Below are 13,149 nucleotides of genomic sequence, written 5' to 3'. Positions count from 1 at the left end.
TCAGGGAGAAGTTTATAAAAGACAGGGCTGGAGACTTAAGCAGAAACCAGATAATAAAGTATTTTATAAGCTATATTGAGGTGGCCAGATTTCATCCCAAGGGCTGAATTACTTTGTAAGTACAAGAATTACATTGTCAGAGTTGTACTTTAGAAAAATCATTCTAGATATAATGTGCAGAATTAATTTGGGAGGGGGAAGAAAATTTCCAGCAAGGTACTCTGCTTCCAAACTGATAGATTAGGTTCATTAGCCTCCAACTGTAAACAGCAATATATCTGGGAAACAAACAAACAAACAAAAAACTGTTTCCAGGCACTGGACACCAGACAGCACAGGTTTATGACCAATAAGGGAAGTGAAACAATTGGGATAATTTCCACATTCAACCCAGATTTCTTCCTGGGGCACATTCCTAATCATGGCACAGAGAAGTGGAGCCCAAACAGAGAGTAAGAGCTTCACTAGGTAGAGAAAACAGAGTTTAGTGTTTGGGGATGCTGAAGTGGCTGGAATTCGCAAATTAAGATACTGAAGAAGAAGGATCTGTGGACAGAATGAGCTCCAGAAATCTGTATCGGGTTCCCTGAATCTTTAGCCCAATAAAAGCGGTATGTGCACAGGATGAGAGTCTGAGACCTGGCAGAAGAGAGCTAATGGGAGGGAGCATTTTGCTTAAAGATGATGGAGTGCTGATCTGCTAGAGTAGAGAGACCTTGCTGAACACACCAGGAATGCAGTTGAGACCCCAGAAAGGTCACACTTTAGAAAAAGAATAGGGTATACTAACCCACAGTAGGGGCTACCCTAGACCTACACTCAAACCCTAAAATCAAATTTCAACAGATCAAACTCACCCACCAATACATTCACTGGCTTCCAGAATAAAACTCAATGAAGAGAAAGTTTCCTAGGAGGACTTATTCTATCTTCTCTCACTAAAATGATAATTATAGTCTTTCAAAGTTGTAAATGAGTGACCTGTGAATTAGAAGAAGCTGGGAGTGATGTGCAATCACCGTATTGATGACAAAATCATGAGAGGCAGAGTGGCCTAGGGAATAATATAATACCACAGGGCTATTTTTCTATTTTTGCCATGGACACTGATTTATTGTGAAATTAGGAGCAAATTTAACTTGTTCTCTTCTAGGATGAGGCATTATTGGGGACAGGAATCTTAATAATAGAACAAAGCTCAATAAAGGACAGTGGATTTTTCTGCCCTTTACTTTAAATTCTATATCTCCAGCACCTAGATCAATGATAGACACAGATATTTGTTAAATTCATAGTATTTTAAGAAAAGATTTCATCCAGAAAGCCTAGGAAAAAGGATGTTGCAGTTGCAGAATTGATGATAGTTTAGACTGGGTCAAGGCTGTGGGGATAAAGAGAAATAGAGATATTTGAGAAATATTTAGAAGAAAGAATGTACTGAACTTGTTGGTAGTATGTTGTAGAAAAGGACAAGGGAGTTGTCCAGTATGAATCCCAGGGTCTTGCTTGGACATATGTTCAATGTATGCTGGTGTGTCCACTGAGATAGGGGAACCAGGAGAAACAGCAAGTTTGGAGCAGGTTTTATGAAGAGAAAGCTGGGTTTAGCTTTAGATATTTGGGGTTCAAAGTACCTACAGTATGTCTAAGTGGATACGTCTGGTAGGCAGATGGATATATAGGACTGAAGTTCAGGAGACAGGTTTGGATTTCAGATATGTCTAAATTCCAAGAACAGACACAATTTAGGGTAAAACTAGAAACATCTACATGTGCTTAATGCTTTGGACTTCAATGCCTTATTATAGTCCACTTTTATTAGAATTATTTCATATATCTCCTCTGTCATCCACACTCAGCCCTTAACTCCAGATTAAGAAGTCAACGAAGGATTCTGATAGACTAGAGGTAATTGTATTCCTATCCTATTGGGCCAATCACTGTGTTCAGGGGACTGAGGAACAATGATGAATTCAGCTAGATTCACTCACTATAGAGAGGAGAAGTACAGATGGGGCAGTTCTGTGACTGGAAGAACCCCATGCTGCAGTGGGAAAGTATCAATTCCGAAAGAGAAGAAAAGTGAATTGCTCCTCCAGAAGATGTTAGTACTGAACAAACAAAACAAAACTGCATCGCCTAACCTAAACTATCACAGTTGACCCTTGAACAACACAAGTTTGAACTGTGTGGGTCCACTTATACATGGATTCTTTTCAATAATAAATATGATAGTACTACCTGATCTGTGGTTGGTTGAATCTGTGGATGTGGAACTGCGAATATGGAGGCCACCTGTATGGAGGGCTGGCTCTAAGTTATAGCTGGATTTTCGACTGCTTGGAGGGTCGGCGCCCCTAACCCTGCCTTGCAGGGTCAAATGTACTTGTACTGAAGATGTTTTTTTCCTGTTTGAAATCTGGCTCCCAAGCTAAAATCCCCATCGACTTGAGCATCGTGTACAGAGTGACATTTGGGAAGATGAGATTGTGGAGTAAGTAAAGGAAACCTTATAAACCTTGCTCACTATGTAACTCTAACGTTCTCTGTCAGGTTCTGGAAAAGATCTGTAACATTCTACGTACTGATTCTCTGGCAGAAGTTCTACAGTGGCTGCTCCATGCAAGTTCAAAAGGTGAGATTAAGCATTTGTGAACGCTGAGCTCAGTTCATTGTAAGAAACTAGGCATGTGCCAGTGTCTGAAGTTTTCTACCTTGGATTTGCAAAGACAAGGTTGCAACATTATTTCCCTAATGTTTCAGTATCAGAGTCCTGTATATCCAACTGCACACAAGCTGGTCATACAATGACCCACAATCTGGTATGCCCCAAACTGAACTTCTTCGGGTGATGTGAAACACTTGTGTCCAGAGCTGGTTTGTGCTTTTCCTCCTGCGTCCGCACACCCAGGCTCTCCCTGAGCATATCTTCTGGCCTCCTGTGACCCCTGAATACAGCCTGTTTCCCTCCTTTTACGTGGATGGTAGCACAGCCTTCCAAATTCCAGATTCTAACAGCTCTGCCAATTCCTCACCAAAACCATCAAGTCAGTCAACTCCCAGCCTCCTTTAGGCTCTTCTGACCTGTTCCATGAAAGCACATGCCAGTCCCAAGTGAGATAACCATAAATAGCATAGAGCAGCTAACCTCAGACCTAGCTGGTCATCAGACTGACTGAGGCAAAACTGAGGTGAGTGGAGTCTGAGAATTGACATTTCTAACAAGGTCCCAGGTGACACTGATAAGCCTGGTCTGGGGACCACTCTTTGAAAATCACTGCAGTAATCAATGTTAGGAAATACCAATGTGTTAGGAACAGACTAATGTTTTTAAATGGGGAGTACTTTGGAGATAGTACCTTACCTCAGGAAGATTACTTGGCAGGCAATTGAGAAGTATTTGGGGATAAGGAGTTTTTAGTTATTCTTTTTTTTTTCCTTTTTAAGAATATAAATTTTAAAAATTTACACAAGTATTGAGTGCTTATTTGGGGGTGAAAAACAAATCAACCAGAAAAAAATAATAAAAGAGGAAAAATAATAAAATTATCACGGACATCACTTTAGTACTACTTTGGTATATATCTTTGTTGAGATGCTTAAAACTATTTATTATTTAACTATTAGTCTTTATTTTAATGAGATCGCATGGTACTAATACTTTTTATAGGTATCTTTATTTGTTTTTATTTGGCAGTGGCCTGTAGTCTGGGTTTTATACTCAATATTTTAAATGTATTCCACTGCCACTCAGGGACAAGTACGCCAGTGAGTACTCTGAGAGTGATACAATATCACAGGTCAACAGAAATTAGGTTGATGTGAATCACCTTTTCTACAGAAAATTTAACTCACACGTAGGTGCCTACCCAGAAAACAGATTACCTTTCACACTGGAGTGCTGAGTAAAAGAACTAATCCTGTGTTTCTAGCCAACATGATAATTACAACCTTCATGCCCCTCTCTTTTTTTAAATCAGAAAAGGAGTGGGTCTCAGCTTTGATTCATGCTGAACTGGCTGAGATAAACTTGTTAACTCCCCTCAGAAGAAAAGCCTCAGCGGAACTAGCAGCAGAGACTGGCAGGCCACCCAAAGTTAAATCACCCTCAGATTCACCAGCAAAATCAGAAGTGCTAACCAGTTCTAGGGAAGGACATCGACAGAGCAGGTAATTAGGCCTAATGGCCACCTATGGGGCATGTGGTTCATAAAGACTTTGAATTCCCTTTTGTGTTTTGTTTGTTTGTTTGTTTGTTTTGCGGTACGCGGGCCTCTCACTGCTGTGGTCTCTCCCGTTGCGTTGCGGAGCACAGGCTCCGGACGCGCAGGCTCAGCGGCCATGGCTCACGGGCCCAGCCGCTCCACGGCATGTGGGATCTTCCTGGACTGGGGCACGAACCCGTGTCCCCTGCATTGGCAGGCGGACTCTCAACCACTGCGCCACCAGGGAAGCCCTGAATTCCCTTTTGGTTATCTTTCAAAACACTAAAATTGCTGAGGTTTTAAGTATCCTCCTTATTCAGTAAATGACAACAATGAGTGTTTGTTTTCTTTCATTTTCATAAACGTAATACGAGAAATCATTCTAAAGCCTGTTGTTCAGAGCATTTGGCAGAGACCATGTCTTCCTTACCTAACAACCCATCTTTTTGAGAAAAGTTCCCTTTCCATTCAGGGTAAAGCAAGAGTAGCCACCCAGAAATCTAAGAAAATGCAGTGGTTTTTAGTTTATCTAAAAACAGAAGCAATAAAGAAAACCAAAACTGCATTGTTATTGTGTATTTTGTTAAATCACTTTTTTTTTTTGTCTAGAACAATGCAAGATTAAAATAAATTGCTCCACTTAATTTTCTCTGATTTATGCCTGGGGGCTGCCAGAGGGAAAAACAACTATTAAGGGAATTTGGAATTATTTCAGTAGAAATTTGTCTTAAGCTTTGTAATTTCAATGACAGAAGAAAATACATATTTATGTGTAACAGCATGGTGAAAGAATGTGGTAATATGTTATTTAAGCTGTGAGAGAATATCTTGTTGCTTTAAAATTAAAAGTTGGGCAAATCTTAAATTCAGGGAAAATAAATATTCAAAACACATAACATGTCACTTTAAAAAGCATTATTAAGACAGAGGAAGAATTTTACATTTTAATCGGTCACCACCTTGAAGTTTCCATAAAATTGGAAACTGGGAGATAGCGTCAGTTTCTCTACCTTACTGAGTAATAGCTGATGTACTGTTCAGATGTTTACTCAAAGTTAGAAGAATTTTTCATTGGAAAGTACATTTAATGCTGTCTGCATTGAAAAATGAAGAATTGGGGTAGCTTATTTAAGAAACATACATACTTAGCTTGTTGATGATAATGCAGTCTATGGGAAATAATTGTTTGTATCTGTGAATTTCATTTTCTCTTTCTCCAATTGATTTAGAGTGTCAAGTCAAGGATCTGAAGGAAATAAGGAACTACTGAAAGGTTAAGTACAGTTTGCGATAATTACTGAGTTGGTATAAGGAAACCAGTAAGTATCTAGCTAGTTAGAGACAAAGATGTTAAGGATCTGTGGTTTTAAAGGCAGTATAATATAATAGCAATTTACAGCTACTCTTAAGGGACAGCATCAGCTGAATTTCTCAATGAGATAAATTTGACCTATATTTGACTTTGTTTTGAAAGGCAAAGTGCCTCATCACACTCTTTGAGAAGCAAGACAGAAGGACAGCAGGAACTCTTAAGTTTGGTCATGCCAGGAGACAACCTGCATTGACCTAACAAAAAGGACAGTGATAGTCAGAGTTTTGGTTCTTCACAGCTTAACTGTCATTGGGCTAAATGATTTTCACCTGAAACAAAGCCAGCCAGAGAAAACAATAAAATTTTGACAATTAGCCACAAACATATGCCCACAACACAGCTGAAATACAACAGAGAGTAGCAGTTTTATGTCCCCATCAGAAGTCCAGCCCCAGCCTTCAATTTGGACCAAGCAAAATCAAGAATTGTGGAAAGTCCTAGTTTGGTCCAGAATAGTCGAATCAAAATATCCCTGTGGGTTTGGCAGCTCCTAGCTTTAAAACAAACATAGCAGCAATGGCTATAGGGCAACAACTATGAAACCTGTCTACAAGCCTCAAACAAAGGTCTGTCTTCCTATTTCTGCAAGTCCCCCTTATACCAGGAATGACTTAGCAATCAATTAGAGTTTCCGGAGGTCACTCTAGACTCCAGCAGTTTCTGTTGGGATTAATCAAACACGAAAGAAATGCTATTTGCTAATAGGCAATAATAAGTTTAGTTTAGAAATTAGAAAACACCTCCTTACTCTGACACTCCAAGGATGGTCTATTGTATCTGACTTTTAACAAACTCTTCACCCTATGATCACAAAATCATGACAGTGATGGTTTCTATCACATAATTTTATGTCTTACCTGTAGGCCTCAAATATATTTTACCCTGTCTAGATACTTGTATACAAATCCTCAAATCATACCTCTTTGTCTCTACTGTTGGTATTCAGCATCTCCCCAAATCCTTATTTCTGTTTAGGTGTAAACAATGTAGGCCTTGGGAAGGTCTTTTGAGTACAGTTGTTTTAACCGGCTTGTCTACTTTCTTTTTTGTCTGTCAGGACCATATATCCTTCACCTTTCTCTTACTGGTCCCATCCTTATCCCTCACCTTTACTCATCACCAGCTCTAAATCGTTCCTACCAAAATAGTGTTTGATTTTAAGATTGAAAGAACATATCTTGCATGTTATAGAACAAATAACTCACTAAAGATGAGCAGGTGCTAAGAAAGATGAGAATAAATTATTTTATGAATTTTGGGTGTATTTGATTCACCTAAACTTCATATAGATTGTGTGTGTGTGTGATTTGCTGCTAAAACATGGCAGAAGCTACTATATTCGATGTCTCAATTATGGTCTTATTGAGACTTTTTCTATTTCAGAGGCTGAGCACAAGCTTCCACTGTTTATAAGAAGAAATAAGATGAAAATACCCATTGCAGAATATTTCAGCAAGCCAAAGTCTCTTCCCAGGCCTAAAACTCAAGAGAGCATATCAACAAAACCAACATAAGCAAGGAGTATACAGCAAGGATACAGTCTCTCTCCCCAGAGAAGATTTTATCCTGTAACACACCAAAGGTAGAAATTCTAGACTGGGCTAAGTCTTTCACAAACGTGAGTTTCACTTTGTTATAACATCAAAGTATTAAAAACATGTTTTTGGTATGGAGGAATCAATAGCTCCTCTATATGTTGGTACATGTAAATCTCAAAGCACCTGTATATAATGATACTAAATAAATATTAAGGGAGATAATATTTCTATTTGTAGTTAAATTAGTACCATGTATAAAAGAAATATGTTTATATACTATATTTCTAGTCTCGCTACTATTAATATTAGTACATAAGCATTGGGCTCTGATACTAGAAAAATCATCCATAATCAGAATTAGGCAATTTCAATTCAACACTACCCCAAAATCTGATAAAAAATAAAAAGCAACGACAATAAACAAACAGAATTTTAACATCTGAGCTACTTTTTGCAATCTACTGTGTTTCAATGTTGTTGGACTATTGGAAAAATGGTCATCTCCTTACCCAATCTTTTGTTTAGAATGTTTGCACTGATATTCAAAACAGATATTATAAATTTTTTGTGTGTGTGCATTTATGCATACACGCTTTTTTTAAAACATCTTTATTGGGGTATAATTGCTTTACAATGGTGTGTTAGTTTCTGCTTTATAACAAAGTGAATCAGTTATACATATACATATGTTCCCATATCTCTTCCCTCTTGCGTCTCCCTCCCTCCCACCCTTCCTATCCCACCCCTCCAGGCGGTCACAAAGCACCGAGCTGATCTCCCTGTGCTATGCGGCTGCTTCCCACTAGCTATCTACCTTACGTTTGGTAGTGCATATATGTCCATGCCTCTCTCTCGCTTTGTCACAGCTCACCCTTTCCCCTCCCCATATCCTCAAGTCCATTCTCCAGTAGGTCTGTGTCTTTATTCCTGTCTTACCCCTAGGTTCTTCATGACATTTTTTTTCTTAAATTCCATATATATGTGTTAGCATACGGTATTTATCTTTCTCTTTCTGACTTACTTCACTCTGTATGACAGACTCTAGGTCTATCCACCTCATTACAAATAGCTCAGTTTCGTTTCTTTTTATGGCTGAGTAATATTCCATTGTATATATGTGCCACATCTTCTTTATCCATTCATCCGATGATGGGCACTTAGGTTGTTTCCATCTCCGGGCTATTGTAAATAGAGCTGCAATGAACATTTTGGTACATGACTCTTTTTGAATTTTTGTTTCCTCAGGGTATATGCCCAGTAGTGGGATTGCTGGGTCATATGGTAGTTCTATTTGTAGTTTTTTAAGGAACCTCCATAGTGGCTGAACCAATTCACATTCCCACCAGCAGTGCAAGAGTGTTCCCTTTTCTCCACACCCTCTCCAGCATTCATTGTTTCTAGATTTTTTGATGATGGCCATTCTGACCGGTGTGAGGTGATACCTCATTGTAGTTTTGATTTGCATTTCTCTAATGATTAATGATGTTGAGCATTCTTTCATGTGTTTGTGGCAATCTGTATATCTTCTTTGGAGAAATGTCTATTTAGGTCTTCTGCCCATTTTTGGATTGGGTTGTTTGTTTTTTTCTTATTGAGCTGCATGAGCTGCTTGTAAATTTTGGAGATTAATCCTTTGTCAGTTGCTTCATTTGCAAATATTTTCTCCCATTCTGAGGCTTGTCTTTTGGTCTTGTTTATGGTTTCCTTTGCTGTGCAAAAGCTTTGAAGTTTCATTAGGTCCCATTTGTTTATTTTTGTTTTTATTTCCATTTCTCTAGGAGTTGGGTCGAAAAGGATCTTGCTGTGATTTATGTCATAGAATGTTCTGCCTATGTTTTCCTCTAAGAGTTTGACAGTGTCTGGCCTTACATTTAGGTCTTTAATCCATTTTGAGCTTATTTTTGTGTATGGTGTTAGGGAGTGATCTAATCTCATACTTTTACATGTACCTGTCCAGTTTTCCCAGCACCACTTATTGAAGAGGCTGTCCTTTCTCCACTGTACATTCCTGCCTCCTTTATCAAAGATAAGGTGACCATATGTATGCACACACTCTTAATGATAACACTTATACTACACTTACTGTGTGTCAGGAATCATTCTAAACACTTTAGATATAGTATTTAAGTTTCACCATAACTATTTGAGGTAGCTATTATTTTTATACTCACTTTTTTTTCTTTTTTAAATTATTATTAATTAATTAATTTATTTTGGGCTGTGTTGGGTCTTCGTTTCTGTGCGAGGGCTTTCTCCAGTTGAGTCAAGCGGGGGCCACTCTTCATTGCAGTGCGCAGGCCTCTCACTATCATGGCCTCTCTTGTTGCGGAGCACAGGCTCCAGACACGCAGGCTCAGTAGTTGTGGCTCACGGGCCCAGTTGCTCCGTGGAATGTGGGATCTTCCCAGACCAGGTCTCGAACCCATGTCCCCTGCATTCTCAACCACTGCACCACCAGGGAAGCCCCTCACTTTTTTTTTTAAATAAGAAAACTTATTTAAAAATAAGTTTAAATTCCCTGAGGCACAGAGAGTTGTACTCATTGGGATGAGACAAAACAGTTGTAAAAAATGTCATCATTCAAATACAGCAGAGGTTTTTCTCACATAAGAGTCCAAGGTGTGTGTTTTCAACCAGCAGATGACTTCACTTTACTTGGTGATTCAGAGGCCCTGGATCCTTCCATCTTCTGGCTCTACCGTTATCTAGAGTTTCACTGTTAATTTCTTCCTGCTGGCAAAAGAAAGTAGTATCTTCCTGTAGCTGCTGTAATAAATTACCACAAACTTAGTGGCTTAAGCCGATACAAGTTTCTTACAGTTCTGGGGCCGAGGTCCAAAATGGATCTCACTGGGCTGAAACCAAGGTGTTGGCAGGGCTGCATTCCTTTTGGAGGCTTTAGGGGAGAATCTGTTTCCTTACCTGTCCAACCTCTAGAGGTTACCCACACTCCTTGCCTCATGACTCCCTTCTATCTTTAAAGCCAGCAGTGGCTGGTTGAGTCTTTCTCATAACACATCACTGATACTGACTCTTCCGTCCCCCCTCTTCCACTGTTAAGGACCCTATGATTACATTGGGCCTGCCTGTTATCCAGGTTATCCAAGATAATCTTATCTTAAGGTCAAATGATTAGCAATTTAATTCCACTTTACCATGTAACACCATAGGTTCCAGAGGTTAGGATCTTTGGGGGGACAGGGAGGGTACATCTGCTTAAAGTCTTGGTATACATGATATACAGTGCTGTGTGTTGTGTGTTTCGAAGGTGTACAGAATCTGTTTCATTTATACATACAGATATATCTATTCATCTCCGGATTCTTTTCCCATATAGGTTATTACAGAATGTTGAGTAGAACTCCCTTGTTATACGTAGGTCCTTGTTGATTATCTATTTTATATGTAACAGTTTCTATTTGTAAATCCCCGCTTCCTAATTTATCCCTTCCCCACATCTGTCCCCTTTGTTAACCATAATTTTATTTTCTACTTTTGTGATTCTGTTTCTCTTTTGTCAATTGGTTCACTGGTATTACTTTTTAGATTCCACCTATAAGTGGTATCATACAATATTGGTCTTTTTCTTTCTGACTTACTTCACTTAGTATGATTACAACTAGGTTCATCTATGTTGCTGCAATTGGCATTATTTCATACTTTTCATGCCTGAACAATATTCCATTGTGGACATGTGCCACTTTTTCTTTATCCATTCATTGGTCAGTGGACATTTTGGTTGCTTCCATGTCTTGGCTATTGTAAATCTTGCTGCAGTGCACGTTTGGGTGCATCTTTTCGAATTCTGGTCTTTAGATACATACCCAGCAATTGGACTGCCGGATCATATGGTAGCTCAATTTTTACCTTTTAAAGCTGCCTCCATTCTGTTCTCATTAGTGGCTGCTACCAGTTTACATCCCACCAGCAGCATAAGAGGGTACCAATTTCTCCACCACCCCTTCAGCATTTCTTGTTTGTAGATATTTTGCTGATGACCATTCTAACTGGTGTGAGGTGATACCTTTTTGTATTTTGGATTTGCCTGACTCTAATAATTAGTGATGTTGAGCAGTTTTTCATGTGCTTTAAGAAAAAAAAAAACAACGGTGTGAGTAGAATTTACCTCTTGAAATTGTCTTCTTGAAAGTTTGCCCTGTGTTGAATTTTCTTGTCGATTCCTGACCGCAGGACATTTTTTGAGGGCAGGTGTCATTTACAGCCCTGCAGTCCTTGTGAATATTATGTGACCGTTAGCACTAGGTTTAAAGCTGCTGTTGCGGGAAACGGCCACAAGGTGGCAGGATTTCTCAATTCCCCACTCTGGTTACTAGGGCAGCAGAGCCTTCCTGGAAGTCCTGTTCCTTTGTTGTAAATTAGAGTGGAATGTGCCAGGACAAACCCCCAAAAGCTTATGTCTCATTACTTCTTTGTTTTTTTAATTTAATTTTTATTTTCTATCAGAGTAAATTTGATTACAATGTTGTGTTTGTTCTCGGTGTACAGAACCTGCTTCATTTACGCATATACATATATCTATTCATGTACCGATCCTGTTCCCGTGTAGGTTATTACAGACGGTTGAGTAGACCTCCCTTGCAATGAGGTAGGTCCTTTTTGATATATTTATTTTATCTGTATTAGTATATGTATGTTAACCCCAACATGCTAATTGACCCATTACTCCCACCTTTCCATTTGGTTAACCATAAGTTTGTTTTCTAAGTCTGTGTCTTTCTCTGTGGAAATATGTTCATTGGTATCCGTTTTTAGATAACACCTATAAATGACATCATAGGATATTTGTCTTTCTCTTTCTGACTTCACGTAGTATGATCATCTCTAGGCTCATCTATGGTTCTGCAAAGGGCACTGTTTCATTCTTTTTTTGTGGCTAATATTCCATTGTGTACATGTACCACTTCTGTCCATTCACGTGTCGATTGACATTTTGGTTGCTTCCATTTCTTGGCTACTGTAAATCTTGCTGCAGTGGACGTTTGGGTGATCGTGTCTTTTAGATTCTGGTCTTCTCGGTTGATAGGCCCAGTAGCAGGTCAGCCAGATCATATGGTAGCTCAAGTTTTACCTTTTAATGGCACCTCCATTCAGTTCTCGTTAGTGGCTGTCACCAGCATACATCCCACCAACAGCATAAAGGGTATGCATTTCTCCACAACCCCTTCAGCATTTATTGTTTGTCGACTTTTTGCTGATTGCCATTCTAACTGGTGTGAGGTGATACTTCTTTGTTGTTTGGATATGCATGTCTCCAATTATTCATTCTGTTGACCATTTTTCCATGTCTTTTTTTTTTAATAAAAAAAAGAGTAAACTTTACCTTGTGAAAATTTGCCCCGTGTTGAATTTTTTTGTCAATTTCAGACTGTAGGACATTTTTGGAGGGCAGGTGCCATTTACAGCCCTGCCTTGTGAATGTTAAGTGACCATTAGCACTAGGTTTAAAGCTGCTGTTTCAGGAAATGGCCACAAGGCGACGCAATATCTACATCCCCAACTCTGGTTACTAGGGCAACAGAGCCTTCTTGGAAGACATGTTCCTAGGTTGTAAATCAGAGTGGAAGGTGCCAGGACAAACCCCCAAAAGCTTATGTCTCATTACTTCTTGTTTTTTTAATTTAAATTTTATTTTCTATCGGAGTAAACTCCAGTACAATGTTGTGTTTGTTGTAGGTGTACAGAATCTGGTTCATTTATGCACATACGTTTATCTATTCATCTTCAATCCTGCTCCCATATAGGTTATTACAGAGTGTTGAGTAGACCTCACTTGGTATATGGTGGTCTTTGGTGATTATATATTTTATTTTAGTATATGTATGTTAACCCCCGTATCCTAATTTATCCATTCCTCCCACCTTTCCTTTTGGTTAACGATAAGTTTGTTTTCTAAGTCTGTGAGTATCTTTCTCTGTGGAAATATATTCATTGGTATCAATTTTTAGATAACATCTATACGTGATATCGTAGGATATTCTTGTTCTTACTTCACATATGATTATCTCTAGGCTCA

At 38.9% G+C, this 13,149-nt stretch overlaps 1 protein-coding gene across 1 annotated transcript in view; it reads left to right on the top strand.

Moving 5' to 3' along the window:
- LOC307185547 (uncharacterized protein C4orf17) overlaps positions 1–7,824 on the top strand; it is a gene marked incomplete at its 5' end in the record, with an annotated part of 52,475 nt that extends 44,651 nt beyond the window's left edge. Inside the window, 4 exons of the mRNA XM_079919846.1 lie at positions 2,554–2,635; positions 3,981–4,170; positions 5,435–5,478; positions 6,961–7,824. Of these exons, the coding sequence (XP_079775972.1) occupies positions 2,554–2,635; positions 3,981–4,170; positions 5,435–5,478; positions 6,961–7,091 (447 nt within the window). The 3' untranslated portion in view covers positions 7,092–7,824. The remainder of the gene's footprint in view (positions 1–2,553; positions 2,636–3,980; positions 4,171–5,434; positions 5,479–6,960) is intronic.
- Between the last annotated feature and the right edge of the window lie 5,325 nt (positions 7,825–13,149).

This window comes from Stenella coeruleoalba (genome assembly GCF_951394435.1).
Source record: "Stenella coeruleoalba genome assembly, chromosome: 4".
In the NCBI taxonomy this organism is placed as follows: Eukaryota; Metazoa; Chordata; class Mammalia; order Artiodactyla; family Delphinidae; genus Stenella; species Stenella coeruleoalba.
The sequence above is the reverse complement of the archived record's forward strand: the minus strand, read 5'-3'. Positions and strand labels throughout refer to the sequence as shown.